The 24,719-nt window shown below is 50.2% G+C and overlaps 2 protein-coding genes across 8 annotated transcripts; both read right to left on the minus strand.

Annotated features, from left to right (window-relative positions):
- Positions 1–297: 297 nt before the first annotated feature.
- Positions 298–7,995, minus strand: TEX52 (testis expressed 52). Of its 3 annotated transcripts, none has more exons than XM_011217274.3 (3): positions 7,700–7,995; positions 6,115–6,665; positions 298–1,958 (listed from the first exon to the last, which is right to left on the minus strand). In XM_011217274.3, the coding sequence occupies exons 1-3, from the start codon at positions 7,769–7,771 to the stop codon at positions 1,664–1,666; spliced, it is 918 nt and encodes a 305-aa protein (XP_011215576.3). In that variant the 5' UTR covers positions 7,772–7,995; the 3' UTR covers positions 298–1,663. The 3 variants fall into 3 exon arrangements, with proteins under 3 accessions (XP_011215576.3, XP_034502460.1, XP_034502459.1); XM_034646569.1 differs by having other exon boundaries at positions 7,448–7,995; XM_034646568.1 differs by having other exon boundaries at positions 7,079–7,995.
- Positions 7,996–8,427: 432 nt separating this feature from the next.
- FOXM1 (forkhead box M1) lies at positions 8,428–20,471 on the minus strand. 5 transcript variants are annotated; one of them, XM_034645642.1, is made up of 9 exons: positions 20,283–20,471; positions 17,936–18,508; positions 17,235–17,380; positions 15,687–15,878; positions 14,472–14,600; positions 13,756–13,800; positions 13,052–13,118; positions 12,691–12,866; positions 8,428–10,464 (listed from the first exon to the last, which is right to left on the minus strand). In XM_034645642.1, exons 2-9 carry the CDS (start codon positions 18,459–18,461, stop codon positions 9,433–9,435), a joined length of 2,313 nt encoding a protein of 770 aa, XP_034501533.1. In that variant the 5' UTR covers positions 18,462–18,508; positions 20,283–20,471; the 3' UTR covers positions 8,428–9,432. The 5 variants fall into 5 exon arrangements, with proteins under 5 accessions (XP_034501533.1, XP_034501536.1, XP_034501532.1 ...); XM_034645641.1 differs by having other exon boundaries at positions 8,429–10,464; positions 13,052–13,121; positions 20,283–20,470; XM_034645643.1 differs by having other exon boundaries at positions 8,431–10,464; positions 13,052–13,121; positions 17,960–18,508; positions 20,283–20,469.
- Positions 20,472–24,719: the final 4,248 nt, after the last annotated feature.

Consider the following 24,719-nt stretch of genomic DNA (forward strand, 5'->3'; position numbering starts at 1 on the left):
ATTCACCTTCTGTCTCTATGGATTCGCCTTTTCTAGATATTTCATAGAAATAGAATCATACTATATGTGGCCTTTTGTGCCTGGCTTCTTTCACCCAGTGTCATTAAAAAAAAAAAAGACTTTATTTATTTGAGAAAGAGTGTGAGTGAGAGAGTGAGTGTGAGAGAACATGTTGCGGGGTGGGGAGGGGAGAGGTGAGGAGGGACAGAGGCAAAGGGAGAAGGAGGCTCCCGCTGAGCAGGGAGCCCCACACAAGATTCGATCTCAGGACCCCGGGATCATGACCTGAGCCAAAGGGAGATGCTTAACCGACTGAGCCACCCCCCGCCCCTCAGCGTCCTGTTTTCAAGGTTCATCCACATCATAGCATGTGTCAATACTCCTGCCTCTTTATGACTGAGTAATACCCCACCCATTGTCTGTATTCTATGAATGACGACTGGTTGGAGGCCTCATTTATGGAGGGCCTACAGTGGGCCAGACGCTTCGCAGTATCTCACTTACATCGTTTTCTTTACTCCGCTGATTTGTACCTTAGTGGCTCCCACAGTGCAAATGAGGAAGCTGAAAGCCTGAGGGTGACAATGCCCTTCCCAAAGGTCATATAGCTGGTTTGTGGTCAAACCAGGGCTAGAACCCTGGTAGGGTTTCCATTCCCAGGGACCTAGAGGGCTTGAGAAAAGTGGGCAAGAGCGCAGTGGCCAGAAGGCCAGAAGAACCCCTGCCGAGGAAGATCACCAACCTGGGGTAGGACAGGGCCACACAGAGGTCAGGTGGGCCCGCAGCATACAACTTCTCCCCTTCCAGCTGCCTCTCTGCTGCCCCTTCTCCTGGGCCTCCCACAGCCAACCTCCACCCCAGCTGGGGGCAGTACCTTCCTGACCAACAGGATTTGCCTGCCTTCACCTTAGGCCCCTTGTCTCTGGCCCCCACGACAAAAGCTGGGGCATCCGGGGTCAACTGCAGCACAGGCCCAAGGCCCTAACTGAATGCTCTGAGGTGACCACCATTTTACCTTGATTCTCTACTTTGCTCTACTCCTGTCCCTCCGCAGAGACCTGGTCAGCCTTTCTCAGCCCTGACTCTTCTATCCTCTAGCACCAGCCTGGGCCTCACCTCTGCTCCCACACCCTGCGTGGGAACGACAACCCAGCAGAGCTGCTTCTGGTCTTTGTCCAGACAGCACATGGTCTAGGGAGGTGCAGAATCGAGGTCATTTTGCCCCAGAAGCTTCCTGTACCCTGACCAATCCCAGTTTTGTTCCAAATAGGTTATGGGAGTCAAGGTAACTCTGTAGCCACATTGCTTACAGTGCCTCGTCCCCCACCCCATACACACTCACGCGCACACACACACACACACACACACCCCTTCTTCCTCCCCACTCTTCATTCTGTACCTAAAAACTGGACCCCCCTCTGCTGTCCCTGCTCCACCCCACTCAATCCTCCCACCTGCTATGAGAGAGCCCTCCAAGGAAGACAGGTAATGACTTAGAGTTTCAGTAGCGTCTCCAGGAGCCTGGGGGACAGAGGTGGCTTGCAGTTGGAGGGACGGCGGCGAGGCTCTGTGCTGCAGAAGCCAGTCCTTCAGCCACCCCAAAGGCTCCTCGCTGGTTGAGAACACAGTAGCCCACCACGGTCCTCGCCCGGCTGGAGGCTCTTTAGATCTGTCCAGGTCTTCTCTTTGTCTTCCTCCCTAAGGTTTTACCAGGTGGTGCCTTGGAGAGATGACAGAGGGGCAAGGCAACCCGGGTCTCTATCAGGGCTTGGTAATTCCTCACAAGGTCCTCACTCAGAGGCGCACTAGGCAGCGGGGCCAGTTTTAGCACCTTCTCCTGGTAATGAGGCAGAGGGTTCGGGCAGGGCCAGCCCCTGGCAAAATCATTGGGAAGTGCGCTGGGCATGACCTGGAGGCCTCGGGGCTCAAACCTTCCACCAGCGGAGATGTGCCGGTACCTGTTGGGGGAAAGGGGTGTGCAGAGAACAGAGAGGTCAAAGGAGAGGTGGGGGCATGGTAGGAGAAGTAAGAAGGGAAAGCATGATGCTTTTCTCATAGCTTAATAAAAGTATTTTCACAATAGTACAAAGGTAAGCCCCCCAGTTTATAGTTCTTCATGTTTCTCTCAAAAGAAAATTTTTTGGAAACCCTTAGTATTAAACATCAAACCATGCTTAAAAATTCCATGGACTTGGGGCGCTGGGCTGGCTCAGTCGGTAGAGCATCTGACCCTTGATCTCGGGGTTGTGAGTTCAAGCCTCATGTTGGGTGTAGAGATTACTTTTAAAAAATTCTATAGGCTTTTAAAAAAATCAGAATTATTTCAAATTATGATAATGATAAAATGCCAACTAGTCAAGGTCCCAAGCTAATATTCAAAGTAAGGAAGGATCATCATTGGGATCCTGGTGTGGTTTTTTGTTTGTTTGTTTTGGTTTGGTTTTGAGAGAGAGAGAGTGCAAATGAGGGGAGGGGCAGAGGGAGAGGGAAAGAATCCCAAGCAGACTCTGCACTCAGTGCAAAGCCCAACTCAGGGTTGGATCTCACAACCACGAGATCATGACCTTAGCGAAAACCAAGAGTCAGACCTCAACTGACTGAGCCACCCAGGCACCCCCAGCAGGGGGATCCCGTTATATTCTGATAGCGGTAAAGGCTGACCAACTGTTGTCATTAACGTCAGTGCCATAAGAAAATAATGCATTTATGCCCTGAAAGCTTATTTGTCATGCACATCTTGAGACTGAAGTGTGAAGCCTTGTTTGGCTAACATTTTTCTATTACTCTAACACAAGCTAGAGAGTGATCGGGTTGTAGGGAATCCCTCTGTGTCTCTTCCTTCTTGGATATTGGTCTATGTCAGAGAGCATGCACCCCGTGTGTGGGTCTGGCTTTAGGAGGGTGAAATTATGTTGTTTAGATGGTCAGTCTCCCATTCTTTTTACATATTATCTATATGTCATTATCCAGACGCTAACTGTCCCTCCGCCCCACGTCCTGTGCTAAGGCAGTGCCGGCAGGAAGTAGAGAACGCAGCTCAGGTGCCCCTTCTCATCCCGCGTCCAAGAAGCCTTCCTGCTCTGAACTGCTGCCCTATGACACCTGGTCTCATGGCTCCCTCTTCTATAGGCCTGTAGCATTAGGTTCAATAGAGAGAGACTGACTTTTTATTTTTATTTTTTTAATTTTTTAAAGATTTTATTTATTTATGTGACAGAGAGACAGCCAGCAAGAGAGGGAACACAGCAGGCGAGTGGGAGAGGAAGAAGCAGGCTCCCAGCGGAGGAGCCCAATGTGGGACTCGATCCGGGAATGCTGGGATCACGCCCTGAGCCGAAGGCAGATGCCCAATGACTGCGCTACCCAGGCGCCCCAGAGACTGACTTTTTAAAAAACAATGGTTAAGCATCTACCTTGGGCTCAGGTCATGATCTCAGGGTCCTGGGATCAAGGGGCGCCTGCTTCTCCCTCTCCCTCTGCCCCTCCTCCCGCTCCTGCTTGTGTTCTCTCTCTCAAATAAAATCTTTAAAAAAAAAAAAAAAAAAAACAATGGTCGAATAGGGGCAAATTTCCTGTGCTTCCACATGCTTTGCAGCTTGTCCCTCAGATATCCCCGTTTGCTGTCTTTGGTTTACATCAGACACACTCAAGCCTGGCTGCACATTAGAATCACTCCTCAGGAGCTTTTTAAAAATCCCTGTGCTCAGGCAGCCCACCCCTCAGCCCAACCAAGTTAGAATCTCATGGGTGGGGCTCAAACTCAGCATTTTTTAAAGAGGCCCAGGTGATTGCAATGTGCTACTGGAGTTGAGAACGGCTGGGTTTATGTATACGTGCTCTATTGCTCAGCAATGTCGTGGGCATCTTGAAGCTTAGACCCATCTGAAGCCCTTTCTGGGTCTCTCACGCTTAAAATGTGCCCTCTCGCCGATCTAGAGACTTTTTAAAAAAAGATTTATTTATTTTAGAGAGAGAGAGGGAGAGAGCGAGCAAGCATGAGTAGGGGGAGGGGCAGAGGGAGAGGGAGAGAGAATCCACATGCCATGCTGAGCGCAGAGCCTGACATGGGGCTGGACGCGGGGCTCGGCCCCAGGACCCTGAGATCATGACCCGAGCTGAAACCGAGTGGCTGCTTAACCAACTGAGTCACCTAGGCACCCCTGATCTCGTGACATTTTAAAATGTATTTTAACCCCTTCCAGAACTGCTCAAAAGGAACGACAGGATGGGATGGGCCCTTCCTCTCACCATTCTGTCTCGCTCCCACTGGTGAACTTGTACACGATCCTCAAGGTTCACCTCAAGCGCCGTGTCCTCCGTGAACAGCAAAACCTTGTCTGGGACTCCTTCATTCCTGGCTCCCAGGACTGGGCCTCCAGCAGCAAACAGAGGGAAACAAGGACCTTTCTCTCACGGGGACGACGTATTAATGACACCATACTGAGCCCCTCTCCATGCCACACATCATGCCTTTTCATCTTCCAACAACCCTGCAAGGTACCAGGTACATCTCCAATACGTACTGGGGAAAGTGAGGCTCAGAGAAAGTCAAGGTGGCGTAGCAAGTTTGTGATGGAGCTGGGTAGATTGCTACCTAGACCTGAGCCCGTGCAGCTTCTGCCCTCACGCACATTCACTGTAGGCCGGGCATTGCGCTGAGCTCTTTTGATGAATAATTGTGTTTTTCTTATGCTGTCTTTAAAGAATGTTATATCACATCAAAAGTAGCTGTGAACACTTCTGATTTCCCCAGTCAGGGAAGAGGGAAAATGGTTAGGAATGCAGATCCAGAACTGCATTCGAACCCCAGCTCTGCCACTTTCCTGGCCATGTGAACTTGGGCGAGATAGGTGACTTCCCAGTTTCAGATGACCATCCGTAAAATGGGGTTGCTAGTAATAGTTTCTCTTCGGGGTAGTAGAGGTTATAAATAATATAGCTCAAGTGATTACAACATCTGGCACTATCATTTCACTGAAGTTTATTTTTATTGTTATTTTTGGGGGGCGATCTAAGTCTCATCACCTTTGTATGCCTAGTGTTAGTTAGCACATACTAGTAATCAACAATCCGTCCTGCAAGGGCTGCAGACAGAAGCCAAAGCCCTGAATAATCTTCTCTCAAAATCACCAACTGCTGGCATTTTTGGAAAAGCTTAAAAATCTCCACAGCCTCCTCTCCAACCCCTCTCACTGCTTCTGTTAATGCCCTTGGGGTTGGAATTTGAGATATTCTATTCTTATTCCCTGCCCCCTTTCCTGCCTTATCGCCTCGGAAACTGGACCCAGTACGGGAGATAACTGTGCTGTGCGTTCCCACGGTGGGCAGAGAGGGAGAGCAGCAGGGCACTCTATTAACCCCTTTGGCATTCCTGTCTCTGCTCAGACCAGTCAACCCTCCATCCTCTTCAAGCTTTCTGAGGGCCTCCTACCTTCCAGCCTTCACCTGGTTTCTGCACAAAGCCATCCTGGGGGGACGCTCCAGCCCATAGCAACCCCTCCCTCCTCTGCATTTCTGCAATAACACCTGTTTTTTGTATAGTGCTTTCCTATCTCCATTTACCCATTTAATCTTCTCCCATTAGGTGGTGTTTAGTGTCCGCATTTTATCAGTGATGGAATTGGGTCCGGAAGAACTAAACAGTTTGCCAAGTCTGGACTTTAATCCAAACCTCCGACTCCAGCTCTCAGCTCTTTCCACTAGTAATTGCTATTCTGACAACACAACTGTCTGTGTTACACTTTGGACACGTAGTGTGCATGGGTGTTTTGTTAGCCGCCTCTCTGAGCCTGTAGGTAGGTATTTGCCTTTCCTAAGCGCCCTGGGGGAAGGAACAGAGCGACGTTTGTCTGTACCCCCAGGGCCCAGCAGGTATTAAGCACCTAGGTGTATCCCGGGCATCCCAGTTAAATGGTTAAGCGACCTCCCCTGGGTGTCCTTCCCTTGCCTCCACACCTTCCTTCCAGCTACCTTCAGGACCGATGCCCAAAGGCAGAGGCCTAGAGTACCGAGGTAGACATCAGAAACAGGGACCAGAGAGAGAGAGGGCCGCCTGAACAGGAGTAGGTTGGGTGAGCACCCCCCTCCCCGCCGCAAGGAAGGAGCTCCTCTTACTTCTTGAAGTTCTTTGGGGGCAGGATGTTGCCCTTGGCGTCGAGGGGAGGTGCCCTCGCTTCGCTCCTCAGCTGGAGTTTGTCCAGCTCTCGCAGCTCCCGCACCGTCCTGACGCGCACCTGGTTCTTCCTGTTCTCGTCCACGAAGATGGGAGTGCAGCAGAGGAAGGTCAGGAAGCTGTTCGGACCCATCCAGGAGGGAGGGGGGATGGGGGGCTCTGCCGGGGGGCAGCCGTGGGCCCTGGTGTCCGTCAGCCAGCGCCACACGTTGCTATCGTAGGGCCTGTCGGGCCTGGTGGGGAAGGTGGCGGGCAGACGGCCCACATCCAGCCACGTGTGAAAGCCCCCGGTGTGCTGGGCGGCGTCCTTCCAAGGGTAGATGAGTCGGCGGCACGCCTCGGACTTGACCTCCGTGCAGGGCGGCGGCTTCAGGGCCAGCCGGTGGTGGGCCTGCGGGGTGAAGCCGGGCCACTCCTGGGACTCACTGGGGAGGAGGAACTCACGCTGAGCCCACGTTTGGTGGGTCAGCAGGGGCTCGCTGGCATGGGCCATCTAGGGAGAGACAAAAGGGAGCCTGGGGGACCACTCTGCCTCTCTCTTCCAGGAGTGGCTGCAGAGACGACAAGAGACCCCGGATTCTCATTGGGACTGTGGTGGCCTGGCCGAAAACCGTGTCTCCATTCCTGCCCTGCCGTCAGAAGCTCTGTCTGCTCTGTAGAAGTCCCCGGGGTTTCTCACCTTCTGCTCTCTCCATCAGTGAGGTTAGATTTCCCACCCCCTCTCCTCAGCTTCTGTCTCCCTGCCCTTCACTCCTTACCTTACCGGTCCTCTCCACTCTGGCTGCCCCCCGCTCCTGCCAGGAACTGGTGAGGGGAAATGCCCCTTCCCAAGCAACACGGAGAAGGAAAATCTCCCTCCAGAGAATGAAGCCCAGGGGCTCTTCTCTCCCGGACTCATCCCGTTACCTGTTTCTTTGTCATCAGGGCAGTTCCCTCACTTCTCATCCAAACATAATCAAGTATGGAAAACATCTAGAAGGCTGGTTCCTTCCCTTTCCTGTGTCCCACCTCCCGTGAAATAAACAGTAGCAGATATGTATTGACACTGTGCTAAACATATCCACAACTCAATTAACCCTCATAACCCTATGAGCAAATGCTGTTACTCTCCCATCTCAGGGATGCAAAAAGCAAGACACAATGAGGGTAAATAATTCACCCAGGGTCGCTGGGTCAGAGAGTGGCAGAGCTGGGACTTGAGCCATCTGCCTACGCTACTCAAAATACCTCTCCCTCCTTTCCACCCTAGGACTTGATTGAGTCCCCAAAACTCACCTGTCTCTTGGGCCCACTCCGCTGTCATTTCTCCATGACCACCCCAGTAGGTGGGGCTGGGAGATGTAACCAGGCATCTCCTATTCTCTGAGTTCTGTGTTCACGATACCATAGGATTAAGAGAGGAGGATGGTAGGAGAGCTCTGGGCCAAATCTACTGGCCAGAAGAAAGTATGGCCCACCCAGGGGAACGGCCCTTAGCCCAGCACGGTGCAAACAGATAGGCTGTGGAGAAGGGGCCCCACCTCGTACCTGCAAGAAAGGTTTTTGGACATGGGGTGGATCATTCCGCCCCCTCGGTTGTCTTTGTGGGCTACTGGCCATCCCTCTTGTGGGCCTGATTGCCAGGAGGGGCTGCTTTGCAGGGAAGACTTTCCTGGCAGCATTGTTTGCTGTTGGGGTTGCTATGGTGATGCTTCCTGGATGGTGACGCAGGAGGAGGCCCTTACCTCCCCCCTCGGAGGGCTCTTCAGTCCCTTGGGACCTGGCTGCCTTTCAGGTGATACAGGCAGGGGATAGAACTCATATGTTTTTAGCAAAAGATGGTAACCAGAGGAGTTTCCGGGGAGGGACTTACCTAGGAGGGCAGGGAGAGAAAAGCAGGGCAGGCTGGCTTCCAGGCCCTGGATGTGGGGGAGGTCATGAGGCACCTATAACTGCCCATCCTTCCCTACTGCTCTGGGAGGGGAGAGCCCTGCCCCTCCATAGGCCTTTCCCTTACAGGGAGTGCTAAAAGGCCAAGTTAACCATCAGGTTCAGAGGTTCTGAAGAGGCTGGCCACGCAGGGCCAGCCTGGGAAATATGCCAGTTTCTGCGCTCAAAAGGTGGTGTGCCTGTGCAGGATGTGGGAGGAAGTCTGGGCCAAAGCCCTTAGCACTCTCCTTCACGTGTTTCTTCGTGCTGGCTTCAGGCCTTACAGCTTCCCTGTCACCATTGTCTCCCGCTTCTTCTCCAGCCCCACATGCCTCAGGGACCAGATACCGACACGCCACAGAGACCACACTTCCACCCTGGATTTTATTGACAGTAAATGGTAGTGTTCTTGCGCTGGCTCACATGCATGGGGTCAGCTAGGGCCTAGGTGGCTCTTTGCAAAGCTGAGGTGCGAGCTAAGGAAGCTAGGCAGGGCAGGGCCCTTTCAGTCTTCTCAAGCCTTGGGCCAAGTTCTTGGCAATGGCTAGTCTCTCTGGCATGATTAGGGACGTTATCAGAGAAAGGTCTCATGGGAACACATCTAGGTACCCACACTCTTTGCTTCAGATGCATCCATTTCCCCACCCCCAATTCAACTCTTGACCCATTACGAGAGACTTTTTTCTTGGGATTTCTTGCAGGAACGCTGACTTGGAAACATGGGAAGGTGGGAGGGAGGGGCAGTAAGAGGGACCCTAGGAAGCAGATCTGCTCGTCTGGGTGCCTACAGTAAAGAGCCCTTGAGGCAGGTGTCCTGGGCCTGGAAGAAACCGTGCACTGCAGGTCCTCCCTTCTCTAGGAATTAAAAGCAAGGAACAGAAGCAAACTGAAACTCCTTGTCATCCTACCCACCTTCTGGCACTCTCTAGATAATGATCTAAGGAAATAAGCTTACATTTATAATTAGAGGATAATTTGGAGAATATACACTATTTACAAGGGCCACCCTGCAAGGAGCAGGTAAGGTGGGAGACTGCTGGGCACAGGTGTAAACAGGCTGGGCAGTTCCTAATCTCTCCACCCCTGCTTTTGCTGTTCCCACCCTTCAGCTCCTAGCAGGGAGAGTGAGGAACCGAATTCTCTTGGGGAGCATTGGTGGCACAGTGACCGGTGACCGGGCTCTCGCTGCTTGCAGAGGGCTCAGTAGTGGCCGTGGCGTGACCAGGCGAAGTGGAGCTAGAGGAGCGGACGGTCCCTGCCTCTGTCCTCACTCCAGATGATGCTGGGATGGCCCAGCCAGACGAGCTCCTGGAACTGTGGACGGCTTGGGCAGCAAGGGTAAGGTCGGGCCTCTACCGCAGCTCAGGAATGAACTGAGCCCAGTTGATGCTGTCAGGGCCTAGAGGGTCCTCCTCGAGGCCAGGAAAGCTGATGTCCAGCAGGATCTTGCTGAGGCTGTCATTCATCGTGTCCAGAACCAGGCCTTCTGTCAGAGAACGGTTGGCTGAAAGGCTGGCCACCTCTGGCCCAGGGGAGTCTGGCTTGGGGACTTCCATATCTGAGGGGGAAGAGGTGCTGAAGGGGTCGGGGTCAGAGGTGAGGTCAAAGGGCTCCGAATTGAGGAGCTCTCGGGGTGAGTCAAAGAGGCGGATACTTTTCAACGGGGTGGTGCTAAAATCCGTCAGCCCCAGGGAATCGGGCAAGGGGCCAAAGGCAGCCTGGGGGGGTTGCACTGGGCTGAAATCCAGCCCCCCTACTTTGGCTGGGGGTGTGAGCCTCCAGGATTCAGGGGTCATGGGGAGGACAGATTTGCTTGGGGTGGAGGAGATGGGCAGCGTCTCCTTAATGGGTGTCTTAAAAGGTCCTCCCTCCTCCTGGGAGTAGCCAAGCTGGGAGGCAGGCTCAGAGGACTCTGCGAGCAAAGGGAGCTCTGCAGCTCGCTGGGAAGTCCCAGGGCCCTCGGAGAAGAGCAGCTCGGGCTCATCCAGACAAGGAGGCAGGAGGTGCTGTTTCCTTCGAGACCGGCTCATCTCCCTCCCCTCCCTTCGTTTAATCACGAGCATTTCCGAGACACACCGGGCTGGGGACTTGAGCCCACCGTAGGACTTCTTGGGCCTCGGAGTGGGAGAGTGGGATGAACCCCCCCAGGAGTGAGACGATTCCTCTTTGACAGACGGGCATGGCGAGGGCCACTCCTCCAAGGGCGGGCTCTCTACTTTGATGGGTCTCCCCAAGGGCGGCGTTTCCTCCCCAGGCTGGGGTTCTTCCTCCTTGATGGACTGAACTGGAAGCAGAGGAGACAGCCCTTCTCCAAGCAAGACTTTGTCCTCTTGCATGGGCCCCGTGGCAGGCAGAGGGGCCACCCCCTCCTCGGCTAGCAGCACCTGAAAGGAAAGCAGGGGTGCGGTGAGAGGGGGCTCTCCAGGCCTTGACATTCACCCCAGTCACCAGGCGGGACACAAGATTATGACTAAAATAAGCCACATGCTGGTACTGATCCTTTTTGGTCTTTTTAAAGTCTTACGAACTATGAAATATGAGAATATATGAGGAAGGTGGTGGTTCAATTCTGGGAGTAAAAGGCAGAACGCTGTTTTAATATGGCGCTGGTACAATCAGTACCCAGCTGAGAGACCATAAAATTGGATGCCTGTTTCATACCATATACAAAGACTTCAACAGAAAAATTAAAACCATACGAATCCTGAAAGAGAATCTAGGAGACTACATGTACAATCTGAGGGTGGGGGGCGACCTTCTTAAGCAAGACTGGAAACCCAGAAGCTGTAAAAGAGAAGAGAGACATAGTTGACTATATAAAAACTTAAAATCTTACTGTGGCAAGAGATTCCATAAACAAAGAGACAAACAATAGAAGTAAAAAATATCTTCAGCACCAAAGACAGAGGTTAATATTTTAATAACAAAGAACTTTCACATATTATTATCAAAACCTCATAGAAAGATGGGCCATGCCCCTACATAACTACCTCGTGGTAAACCATTCCAAGTGACCCAACATAAGGAGAAGGTACTCACACTTACTGATAAGCAAAGAAAGATAAAATGAAACAAGGAGATATCATTTACACATAGCAGATGGGCAAATATTTAAAAGACTATTAATACCAATTGCTGGCAAAGATATAGGTCTTGTCACATATTGCTGGTAGAAATGTACATTATTGTATAGTTTTTTGGAAACCAATATCTAGCAAGATTTAATAAAATAGAAAACACCTTTCCACTGGGCAATCTCACATCTGGTTTTCTAGCCCACAGAAATAAAAGCACTTGTAAGAAAGGTACCCGCAAAGATATTTATTGCCGTGTTGTCTGTAGGGCAAAAAACCCAGAAACAAAATGTACCCATAAAAGTTGAATGGCTGGAAAATTTATGGCCTAGCCTCAGGGTGGAATATTATGTGACCGTTAAGAAATAATGAATTAGAGCCAATGCCGAGTGACTTGGAAGAATTTCCCTGTGGCAGGAAATTGTAGTGTGATCCCATTTTGAATGTTCTGGGTGTTGTATGTACATATATAAAATGGTTATGGCTGTACGTGTACGTCTAATACGTGAAGAGCAGGGATACATGATAAAAGCAAGCACACTACATTGTCAGCACCGGGCATCACGGGCAGCAGGGCGATGTGAGTGAAGGTGGGGGAGCGAAGGCAGAAAGAAGAGAAGACGGGGGGAAAGACTGCATTAGAGCAAAAACAGTATATGTGCGACAGTCACAGGGATACATTTAGGTAAAATTACATATGGTGGTATGTATAATTTTATGTATATTTTAAAAATATTTTTTCAATTAAAAAAAAAATAAAGCAGACCCAAGTCTTTCTAAACTCCAGAGCCTATGCTATTTCCATCTCTATGAAGGAGGCAGGGGGGCCCTTTTCTCTGCTTTGTTATCAGTCGGCTCTCGCTCACAAATCCTCTACAGAGTGAAGTCCAGACTTGGTAGCCTATCACGAAATGGCCTTAACTTAACCCTCCTCACCTTCTCCTCAAGCTAGGCCGCTGACGCTCAACCAGGGGCGCTATCCCCACCCTCCCACCCCCTAGGGGACATTTGGCAATGTCGGGACACATTCTAATTGTCACACTGGGGGATGGATGCCCTTGGCATCTAGTGGGGAGATAAGAGATGCTGCTAAAGATCCCTCAGTGCGTAGGACCGTCCCTTTCCACCCCCAGCAAAGAATAAGCCAGCCCTGAATGTCAGCGGTACGGAGGCTGAGAACCCGAGCTAGACTGACCCAATCACTCTACTGCTACTAGGCATAAACTGGTATCTCCTGCCTCCATGGCATCGCCCATTAGAATGCCGTCGCCACACCTGTTTGCTTACCCAAATGTAATTCTTATAAACTCATCAGGAATCCATGGGCTTCTGACACCACTTACACCATAACCCAAGTTCCTTTTTAGCTCTTATAATGCTCTTGAATTCTCCTTTGTCATACAAAGGAAAATGCCTTGTCTACCCAACTAGATTTATAAGCTTCTCAAGGAACACTTAGCGGAGTGCTTGCAAACTATAGGTCCAACACTTTAATTGACTGGAGTGTCTCCTCCGAGGAAAATGGAAGCCACTCACCTTGGGGGCGATACGGACTCGCTTGCTGTGGCGGGCAAGCTCTGAGCTCATGAGTGAGGCTGCCAGGGGCAGTGGCACCTTTACCGAGGGCTGCAACACCAGTGACTGGTTCACTGGGAACTGGATGGGTACCAGGTATGAGCTGACCCGTGGTAGCAGTGGCTTCATCTTCCGCCCTAGGAGGACACAGGAGAGATCAGGAGCAGGGGTCCAGGGATATACCCCTTCTCAATCCCAGGAGCTCCACTCTCCTTCTCTGGGCTCAGCGCCCTTCGAGCTGGGCACAGACTCCTGCAGCCTGGTTGTCTAAAATACACCCCCAGAGCAAGGACTAGCTTGACGCCCACTGTCCCATACTAACGTGCGCCCAGTGGGAGTTCAGATTTGATGGTCACGTTCCGGCGGAGCTCAGGATTGGGTCGTTTCTGCTGCTGTTTGTGGCAGAGAGGGAGAGAAAGAAACCTGGGTTAATGAGGCAGGGGGAGAAGGCAGGAGAACCCGGCAGCTGCTCCGGTACCGTGCACTGAGCTAACCGGCAGCCCAGAAAGAAAAGGCTGGTCTGGGGTGGATGCAGGTGAGCACTGTCTCCAGAGCCTGGTTGGTGGGAACAGGTGGATGGCTCGCAGACATACGATGGCAGGACAGTCCTCCCACCTCATCCATGTGTCTTCACCACCCCCAGGGGTTGCTAAAGCACGGAGCTCTACGAGCAGCAGAGGAAAGCCGGGTAGGAAAGGGAGAGGGAAAACTGCCTCCTGCCAGGCCTACGCCATGCACTTGAGGTTGCTGTCTTGCACGAAGCCTGTGGCACGTCCTCTTGCCACACCCTGCTCTGCTCCGTGCACCTTCATCGTGCCCGTCGCGGGGGAGGAGAAGTGGGCAGGAGCTGGGGGGGGATGAGGTGGTGGCCGTTCATTTCCTTACTGCCGGGAGCTCAGGGTGCCCTGCGTTTAGGGCTGGCGGTCACACTGCCACACCGGCTCCCTTCCCCTGTCCACTAAAGCCATGCTGCACAGTGAAAGGAGAACAAGGCCAAGCCCCGAGCCGGGAGGAAAAGAATCTTACTGATTCCAAGTGCTCAGGCGATTGTGGAGACCCTGGGTCCAGTGGCTGGTGGCGGTCAGGCATTGTGGGAGAGAAATGAGATGAAGTTACCACCAACGTGGTCAATCTGACTGGTTCGGGAGAAACAGCTAGTCCTGTTGGATGCTGAGGGCCACAGGGGACAACTTTCCCTCCCAGGGGAACAGTTACAGCTAGCAGCCGCCTTATGGGCACTCTGAAATCCCCGAACAATCACTTCTGAAAAGATGTTCTGGTGGCTCATTTTCTGGACTCCAGGCTGAAGAAGGGCTCCTTCAAAGCAAAGGTTTCTAGACTTTCTCTGTAAGAATCACCTGAGAGGCTTGTTTAAAATGCATATTCCTGGGCCCATCCCAGACCCACTGTGTCAGAAGCCCCATGAGTGGGGCCTGGGAAGCTGTATTTTAACAAGCATCCCAGGCAATTCTTATCCACAAAGCAGTTAGGGAAACGCTGCCTGGGGAAGTCGTCTATTTAGATCAAAGCAGCCCTCCCCAGGGCCTGGTCTAGCCCAGAAGTGTGTCACATTGTTGTGTGTCAACCGTATTAATTCAGCTAGTTTTATGCAAGCCGTCTCTGGGCTGGCTGGCTTCTAACTCTGGCCAGGTAAGATCATCATAAGAAGGACTTGTTTCCTTTTGAGTTGGACATTATGATGACCAATTCTGGCCCTATTTGGATGGAACCAGGATACTCACCTTGAACACTTGGTCCAACGTCAAGTAGCGATTGGCACTGGGGTGGATAGTCCAGAAGGAGACCTTGCCATTGGCAGATGTCTCCCGAACAAACATGTCATGGAGAGAAAGGTTGTGGCGGATGGAATTCTGCAAGGAGAGAAAGACAACTACTTATCAGCTTCTTTACCTTCTGAGTCATCCCCTTTGACGTTCCCTGAGGGGACATCAGTCTCAGGCCTCCCCCACTGTAGCCAGCAGGGTCCTCACAGTCTCGCCTATTGGCAAGTCTCTCCCTGCCGCTCCACACCAAGGAGCTGGCAAGCTGGGCCATGAAGCCATCAATCCAATGGCTGGTGGTAAGGAAATGACCTGGATAGCTGTCAGCGGCTAGGAAAGAGGACTGACACTGTGAACCAATCATAGCAAGACAGGCGAGTGAAGAAACTAAGAAACTAGGAAATTTCATTGAGGTAAGAGTGTGAAGAGTTCTATTGTGAGGGCGCCTGGGTGGCTCAGTCGGTTAAGCATCTGCCTTCAGCCCAGGTCATGATCTGGGAGCCCCGGGATCAAGTCCTGCATCAGGCTCCTTGCTCAGCAGGGAGCCTGCTTCTCCCTGTCCCTCTGCCTGCCGCTCCCCCCCTCTCTCTCACAAATAAATAAAAATCTTAAAAAGAAAAAAAAAAAAGAGTTCTGTTATGGAGGAAACAAAACAGAAAACCCCTTGCTTGGAGCTGTGTATCTGTTAGAAGACCGACTCCGCGGCTCTGTCAGTGTAACGTGAGCAACAGCGACTCCAAGGGACCTCAGGGCTCCCACGAGTACAATGAAGAGAAAGCCCTGCCTTCTGGAGAGGACATGTGACATTAGAGGAGGTGACTCTTGGGTCAGCATGTTTTTTTCATTAAGATCTTTTCATAAAGCTACTCAGTCACTCCAGCTGCCATTCAACATAGCACGAAAGGAGGCTCAGTGCTACTCAGCACAGTCTCTCCAAGACCTCTACCCTTAGGGAGCCCAGGGAGGGACCGATGAAGTGGTTGCAGAGCTCCCATTGACCATCTTGCCTGGATCTGGCAGGATCAAGTCACATCCGAGATACAATTGTTTACGGTTCTAGCTTTCTTTCCATTTAACCGTTCCTCAGAGCACCAGATGCAAATGGCTGCACATCTGTATGGACAAGCTGCCGGGCCGGAGTGCCCTTGGCATTCATCGCTACGGGTTGTCATGTACCTTCCAGCCTGGCTTGGCAATGTGCTTGAAATATGGGAAGTGGTCCTCGATCCAAGTATAGATGTCTTTCAAGGTCATGCGCTTCCTCTCGGTGCTATTGATGGCGAACTGTATCATGGCCATGTAAGAATATGGCGGCCGCTCAGACACAGAGTCCTGCCAGGATGCTGATGCTCCCGGGGGCTCGTCGACCTGAGGGTATGAGAAGCCAAAGGCAAGGAGAAAAAGAAATGACGTGGAAGAGTTCATAAGACCTCCCCTGTGCCCCCTCAAAGAACATCCCCTAGAGAAACCTCTTAACCTGCAGAATTGTGCTAGAAACCAACTCATCTGAGATGACCATTCCAGAGAATAAAATTTTAGGATTAGGAAGCACAGCGATGATCTAGTCCAGTCCCTAGACAATGTGGAGACACTTCTCTGTCATTGTTCATTTTGCTGAATATGTTGCTCGTGGAAACCTCTCAGGAAAGTTTGGGTGTACATTAGGGTTCTTAAAGCATTGATTTAGAGTCAAGAGACCCAACGTCTTTGGCCACTTTCTACTGATGTGATGTGAATAAATCCACCTCTTTTCAGTGTTTGTATGAGACAGATACTCTCAAGAGTATGGGACAGACAAATGTCTGCAAAGCATACATCTGGCTAAGTCTTAGGCAAAGAGCTGATTAGTCACATTTGAAAAAACTGAGCTCTGGGGCACCTGGGTGGCTCAGTCAGTTGAGCATCTGACTCTTGGTTTCAGCTCAGGTCATGATCTCAGGGTTGTGGGATCAAGCCCCAGGTTGGGCTCTGCACTCAGCTCAGAGTCAGCTTGAGATTCTCTCTCTTTCTCTGTCTCCCGCTCCCCCACTCACACACTCTCTCACTCTCTCTCTCTCTCTCTCTCTCTGGAATAAATAAATAAATAAATAAATAAATAAATAAGTCTTTTAAAAAAATAAAAAATGTAAAAACTGAGCTCTAACTTTAGAAAGTGCACAAGTTTTAAGTTTTACTTTTGCACACATCCATGTAAATTTTCATTTTTAAAGGCTGCTGAAATAACTTATTAAGAGTGTATGCAGCAATATGGCCACAGTGAAAAATAACCCCAGGCCACATAGTTGGGTCAAATCGAGTTTGATTACCAGGGAAGCATTTAACATTCACAACTAACTCACTTTATTTGCTATTAACGTATCTTCTAATAGAACTTATTAAAAATGCTCCATTCCTTTCATACTGTTGGGCTGCCTCTTTAAGGCTCAAGTGGCTTTCCCAACTAAGATCTCTTCATCATTTCCTGATACCTACTAAGCATCTGCTATGGGCAGAGTGCTCATGGAATACAGAGCGAGCCAGGAGCATCTGCCCTCAAGGGAACTTCACGGATGGGGCAAAAAAGATTCCCGGCAGAAAGGTAGTTCAAACGCTATGCAGAATCGCACTAAGCGAAGTGCTAATGCCAGAACTTGGAAATACTGCTCCAAAGGCCACTTGATCCATTTCCCTTCTTAGAAGCTCCCTGCACCGGCCCTGACTTCCCTAGTGAGAAGTCACCTTTACCTGACCCTGCTCCAGGTGACGATTCTCCTTTTCCTCCATCTCTTGCTTGATGCTGCTGGAGCCCAGTCCATCAGAACTCATCTTTCCGAGCCACTGGATGTTGGTCAAGCTGTTGTCGAGAGTGCAGCCTGCTGCCTCGCCGCCAGCTAGAGGGGAAACAATCCAAGATGCCACTTAGCTGCCTGAGCCAGTGCCTGGCAGGCCCATCAAAATCGGTGGTTGGGGGGCATCTCTCCAAGACCTCTACCCGTAGGGACAGGGAACACATGCTCAATCTATTGTGGCCCTCAGGGACTCTGCCCCATTATGGATTTCAGGAGAAATTCAGGAGCCACGCTGAGCCTGAGAGATCAGTCAAGGCAACCTTACCAAAGAGTTAGTGAGTATTTGCGCAGTCACTTTTCCGCCTCATGCTTCAGTTTTCTCCTTTATTAACATGGAGAAAGATTCCCATTTCCCTGTATGGTCAAGGGGGAAGATAACTAGAAAAATAAACAAAACCTTTCCTAATATAAAGAAAGTAAGAGAAATGCTAAATTATAATTTGGGCACTTTCAAAGGCACCCAAAGGATCTGGGTCAAGGATTCGGGATGAAGAAAGACAAGACTTTCCCCTGGTTCAGGCTAGGTGCCTGTCTGTTAAGTATCAACGTGATGGACTGCAGTCCTTGCTACCAGAGAGGAAAGGCTGGGCTCCTCACCCCTTTGCCTTGCAGACCACATACCACAGCTCTCCCATCTCTGCCCGGGAAGGGCTCCAGGTGGTCTAGGAAGATTCACATCCCTAGCTGCAGACTTTGGTCCCGGGGTCTCGGTGACCACTTCTGTCCTCTTGGGATCATTGCTGGTTTGGGCTTGAGGCTGGGGTCCTGGAGGGTGAGTGGGGGCTCCCCCACAGCTGATGAGGATGAATTTGTTGGGCCCACTGCTGCCACTCTCTTTTCCTTTGGCGGTCAATGCTGTGATGATGCTCTGGATATTGGCATTGTTAGGGACGGCCACCACTTGGGTGTTGGGCATGGTGGGGTGATTAATGATCTTGATCCCAGCTGGAAACTTGCAAGAGTTGAACTCTGCCGCCTCCTTGGGGGCCTGTGCTTGACCAGGCTCCTGTTGGGCAGGGGGCCTCTTAGGTTCCTCTCCTGATGTTTCTCCTGGGGCATTTTGAACAGGAAGGGGCAGCCTCCGTCTTTTGAGAATCAGTGGCCGACGGGGGCTGGTTTTCATTATGAATCTGTGCTTTCACTCTCCATTGAGAATCACAAGCACGGGCCCTGGAAAGTGCAAGGAACAGCAGGATATCAGAGATTTGTTAGGCTGAGAAGGAGGAACCGCTAGAGAGAGGCGTTCCTCTTTCCATGACCAAAAGCATGAGCCCATGGGCCCAGGTTAATGATCCCTGGGCCTCTGTAAAGACTTCAGACAATGAGATGAGTTCTATGACAGAAGAAAGCTAAAACTGAAGCATTTCAAAAGGGGAAAGTGGGACTGGGTTGAACGTAGGTCAACACGACCCAAGGTCTTCCAGAAGCCTAAGAATGTTTGGCTACACAAATGAATGGGACAGTTACAAAAATGTGGAAATTTCTATTATTGTTTATTATAATACAGATCCCTTGCAGTGACTCTAGGGACAGGAATGCTGGAATAGGAGGGCATTTGGCAATTTGAGGAGTCTGGACAAGACTCTGATCCCATAATCCATTTTAGGATTGATAATGCCTGTATATTTTTATATCACCTTAGTCTATAAATAAAAGGATCAGTGCCCATAGGATCAGAGGAGAAAGGCAGAGAGCACTATTACTCCCTCGTCATCATCTCCTACTTCACAAGACCCCAAAGAAAATGGAAACTGCTCTATTCAAGGCCCATGGTGCTATTCATCTCACAGGCTATCATCCTTGTACTGGTAAAAGAAAGAGTACACTTTTATTTCACAATTTGCAAAATATTTCTATAGTGACATTTTAATACTTGCATGTGCTTATTCATATTTTAACTTTCTAAGCATGTTAATCGATTCCTTGACTTCTCTTCCAGGACCAAGACTATAATCCCTATCTCCTGACCAACAGAATGTGCTGTCATCAATATGCTAGGGTGGTTTTGTCATGTTAAGGAAAATCGTTTTATCTTTAAAAAAAAAATGTGCTTGTTGATTTTAATAGATACACGGGATACTCTGCCATCATGTAAAATCATGTAATCCTATTTAAAGGTACTTTGACAGAGAATAGTCTGTGTTAGGACATCCACTATCTCCTTAGAAATGACTGTCATGGTCCAATGACATTTGCCACCTGCTTAGAGTTCATAGGCTCTCTCCACTCTGCCTCCTCCCTTTCCTTTATAACTTGGTTTCCTCTACTTTTAAATCTCAGTTTTATTTCTACCTCCTACCTCCCCATAGTATTTAGTATCAGTAAATACTATCATTCCTTCCCCATCCCCAAAAGATATCTTCCTGGTTTAAGGCTTAATTTTGCTTTCAACTCTCTGACCAGTCTCTTCCTATCATTGCCAACAGTTTAATCTAAGCTAGGGGACTTCCAGAGTGACTCCTCTGACACCACTGCCCATCCTGACCAGGGAAACCTTGCAGGTTCTCAGGTACCAGGAGAAAGCCCTGGAAAAGGGTGAAGTGGAGGCGGTGCTGCTCAGTGGTGAGAGCGCTTGGGAGGAGGGGAGGGTGTGGGCAGGTTTGTCTTTGACTTAATGCAGAATAAGCTCAATCTTCAAGCCATCCACAGCCGGCCTAGAAAAGTAGGCCATCCCCGCAGCCCTCCCGAGGTTGTGGGCAGGGCGCAGAGGTCAAACTTCCAGGGAAGGCCAAGAGGTGGTTCGAGAAAGAAGCAAGGACAAGGCCAGGAGGTTGGATGTAGAAAAAGTTTGCACCCTCTCTCAGCCGTCGTTCCCGTGTGGCCCCAAACCTCCACTCCGGTCCCGAGCCCTGCTGCTAGACCCCCTGACCTCGGCGCCCGAGCCCGGACTCCCAGCCTCTGCCCGGGCCGGGGCTCAGACTCCATTCCTCCGCCCCCCTCTCACCTCCCGACTGCAGCCGCCGCCGCTGCTGGGCTGTGGCTCCAAGGGCGGGCTCCGGGCTCCTCCAACCTGGGGGCCGAGCCAGGGGCCCGGACACGGACTCGCGCCAGGCCGGCCGGGTCCCCGGCGGTGCGGGAGGGGTGGGGAATCCCGGGGGATCCCGGGAGGGGAGGGGTCCCGGGCGGGGGGCGGCCGGGGACGCCCGGGGCGGCGGGGAGACGACGCTGCCCGGGCCGGCGCCCTAGGCCTGCGCTCCCTCGCGCGTTCCCGTGGTTTCCCTGAGCCCGCCCCCGGCTCCTCTCCTCCCGCCTCCCGAGCCATCCTCTGGCCCTTTCAAAGTCTCCCCGGCTAGGCTTTCCTTCTAGGGGGAAACTACTCCATTCCCTTCCAACTAACGATCGTCTGGCCGCCTCGACCAGTCGACCGGCGTATCATCTTGTTTAAGCTTTCTCCATCTTAAAAAAAAAATTCCACTCCATGATAATACTTTATTAACTTGGTCGACACATTTTGTTGAGCACCTACTATGTGCCAGGCCCTGGTGGGATAACAGTGGTAGGGAAGATTCCTTAAACCGTATGCACTATAATGGGAAGACGGGAGAGAACAGATATTTTTGAAGAATCGCATAAGCAAAAGGAGAATTATAGCTGTGAAGGGATAAATTAGAGGTCATTGACAACCGAGTATCTGCAATAAGATCTCGCCTTCGGTAGGTCAGGAAAGGCTTTTCTGAACGGAAGCTTGTTCTGATATCTGATGCCTTTGTACAAAGAAGGGAGTGAACCCCGCAAAGCAAAGGGAGGAAGGTGTACACAGGCCGTGTGGTAGGAGGAAGGTTGGTTGTAAAAGGCAGGAGGAGGAGTCAGAGCTGAGAGCTGAATGGAGTGTGGTGTGAGATGAAGCTGGAGGCAGAGGAAGTAGGACCTTAGCCATAACTGAGGGAATTTGGTCCTTATCCCGAAATCAAACATTTTTAAGCAGAAGTGAGTCAAAGTCAGATTTGCATTTTTAAAAGGTTCGTCTGCAGGGGGTGCTGGAGTGGATCAGGGTAGACCTGTTTAGGCTATTGCAATACTCCAGACCAGAACTGTTGGAACTTGAGGGTGGTAGGGAGAGAAAGAGAGCAAGAGAGAGGGGCGAAGGGGATAATATTGAAGACATACTTAAGAGGTAAGATTGTCAGGCTTGGTAGTGTTGGATGGGGACAAAGGAGGGACACGTCAAGGTTTCCGGCCGTCTAACTAGATGAATCATACTACTATACCCCAGCAAGGGCCTTGGAAGATAATCACCTGTGGAGCAGGTGCAGGGGAGATGATCATAAATTCAGTTTTAAATATGTTGAGTTTGAGGGCGCTTGGGTGGCTCAGTCGGTTAAGTGGCTGCCTTCTGCTCAGGTCATGATCCCTGCTCAGCGAGGAGTCTGCCTCTCCCTCTGCCTGCTGCTCCCCCTGCTGTGCTCTCTCTCTGTGTCACATAAATACATAAATAAAATCTTAAAAAGGAAAAAAAAGGATATTTGGAGTCAACTGGAAAATTTTAAATAAATATGTTGAGTTTGAGATGCATTTGAGACATTTAGTTGCTGTCAAGTAGGCAGCGGGTATGTGGGTACCGAGTGTAGAGAATTCTAAGCTGAGTATATGAATACTTAAGTCATCCACTTGTAAGTGTGAGCCGATGATTGCCTAAGAAAGGTGTGTAGAGTAAGGAAAGCTCCAAAACAGCCAGAGGGAGAGGTTTTAGAGAGCAGACGGGACTGACCTGCGATTATAGCATAAAGAGTGTGGATGCGGATATATATATAGGTTTGTATCTTTGGTATCTGGAAAGTGAGAGTATTTTCTTTGATGTCTCCCGCATTCTCTGTGAAGTGGCAAGTAAGGTCATTTGTTAAGAAGAAAGGGGAGTTCTAAATTTTTTAAAAAGTGGATGGGGTGCCTGGGTGGCTCAGTCGTTAAGCGTCTGCCTTTGGCTCAGGTCATGATCCAAGGGTCCTGGATCAAGCCCCATGTCGGTCTCTCTGCTCAGCGGGATGCCTGCTTCTCCCTCTCCCCCTGCTTGTGTTCCCTCTCTTGCTGTCTCTCTCTCTGTCAAATAGATAAATAAGAAAGTGGAAACATCTTAAGATAATCTGCAGATAATGAGTTGATGAAGGAAACATAGTAGGATTGCTGCTGAGCAATGTCATGTCTATTGGAGGCTGGCTAACGTCAACACTTGGAGCCATTGCTGCTACTGTTATCTGTCCTCTAGACTCCTGCAGCAGCCCTTTAACTGTACACCCTGCTTCCTTTCTGTATGCCTGATCTCCCCAACCCACCTGTTGTCACAGAGCGTCTAAAGTTCCTTGCCGTGGCTTCCTGTCACACTAAGAATAATTAAATCCAGAGCCCTTAACCTTGCCTATGAAGTCCTGTGTCACATGAACTGGTTCTCATCTACTCTCCTTTCTTCATTTCAGGTATTTGCTCAAATATCACTTTTTCAGTTGCCTTCCCCAGCAACCCTGTCTAAAAGAGCACTGAGTTGGCTCAACCCCTTATCCTGTTTGGTTTTTCTCCATAGTCACTACCCAGCTAGGATGTAAGCACCACGAGGGCAGGATTTCATTTTGTTTTCTGGTTTATATTTCCAGCACCAGGAACAGGGCCTAGCACTGTGGGCACTCAGTGTTTGTTGAATGGCTGAATGAATGAACAAACAGCTGTGTGTATTACCTGGGTTCTCCCTAAAAATGTTAGTTCCTGAGGTAGAGATTTTGTCCTTTCTTTTTTCTTTACCTGTATCTCCACTGCCTAGTGACATAAGCCAGAGTACGTTACTTTTTATTGTTGACTGACCGAATGAATCATGAATGCGTGGTGCAGCCAGTCTGCCCTGTTGTAGAACTTTGCTGGATGCTCAGCTGTGCCTCATGTGCACCTCTCCATAGCAAGCAGACTTCCACCCCACCCCTCCACTGATGAACCTCTTATTAAAGACGATCTGGTTACTAGAGTCAATGGACGCTTTTTTCAGCCTCTTAATTACTCTGGTCCTGTTGATCCTGCTTCTGTGTCTAGCCTCCCATTACCACTGACACAGCCCAGATTCAGGGCTCATCATTTCTCCCTGAAGTAAGAGAGTAACCTCCTAAAACTGGTCCCTCTACTTCCAGAGTACTCCCTTTCCTTCCACACTGTTGCCAGGATGATCTGTCTAAAAGGCAAAAACAATCAATTATGACCTTTATGGAACAATTGAAAATTTGAACATGTCTGGATATTTGATAATATTTTTTATTTGTCAGAGAGAGAGAGAGGGAGCACAAATGGGGCAGTGGCAGGCAGAGGGAGAAGCAAGCTCCTCACTGAGCAGGGAGCCTGATGTGGGGCTTGATCCCAGGAGCCTGGGGTCGTGACCTGAGCCAAAGGCAGACGCTTAACCCACTGAGCTACCCAGGCATCCCTGGATATTTGATAATATTTAGGAATATTTTATATATATATATATATATATATATATATATATGTTGTATTAATGGGGATGGTATAATATCATCTTTTCTTTATAATAACACAGGGAAAGGGGAAGGGGATAAAGGGTGTGGATGGATCCTGACTGGCTATGGGTTGATGGTTGTTGGAGCTGGGTGGTGGGTACATGGGGGCTCATATTATTCATTCTCTTTTTGTGTGTGTTCAAAATTGTCTGGAGAGAAAGTTAAAAAAAAAAAAATCCAGGGGCGCCTGGGTGGTGCAGTCATTAAGCATCTGCCTTCGGCTCAGGGCGTGATCCTGGCATTCTGGGATCAAGCCCCACATCAGGCTCCTCCGCTATGAGCCTGCTTCTTCCTCTCCCACTCCCCCTGCTTGTGTTCCCTCTCTCGCTGGCTGTCTCTGTCAAATAAATAAATAAAATCTTAGAAAAAAAAATCCAGTGTGATCACATCCTTCTGCTTGAAAATCTTCAGTGACTACTTCGAGTCCAAACACCTATGGCACACCTGCTTTTTCTGACCTGACCCTGACACCGGGTCCAGCCTCTGAGGTCTTGCATTTGTCTTTGCATACTGTGTCCAGCTTCATGGAGTCTCTGATACCTTGAATTCACAGTCTTGTCTCCGTGCCTCTGTATATGCTGTTCCTCAGCTGGGAATGCCTTGCTCTTTCTGCTCTCTGGCTTTCCCTAGCTCTTCTGTACTAGGTCAGGTGTCACCCTCTCTAGAAAGCGTCCCCTGGGGTGAGTGGAAGCATTCTGCTCTTTATCGTAATTGTCTACCTCTGCTAGCCTCTCAGCTCTTTGAAGGCAGAGACAGTCTCACCCATGTGTCCCTATAAGCGCTTGGCACTTGATAAGTGATTGTAGAATCAATGGTTATTCATCTTTAAATTCCCAACACCCAGCACGGCAGTCAACCCTGCTGTATCAGTGTGCATTGAATGCATGTTGTTG

This window comes from Ailuropoda melanoleuca, chromosome 16 (genome assembly GCF_002007445.2).
Source record: "Ailuropoda melanoleuca isolate Jingjing chromosome 16, ASM200744v2, whole genome shotgun sequence".
Lineage (NCBI taxonomy): Eukaryota > Metazoa > Chordata > Mammalia > Carnivora > Ursidae > Ailuropoda > Ailuropoda melanoleuca.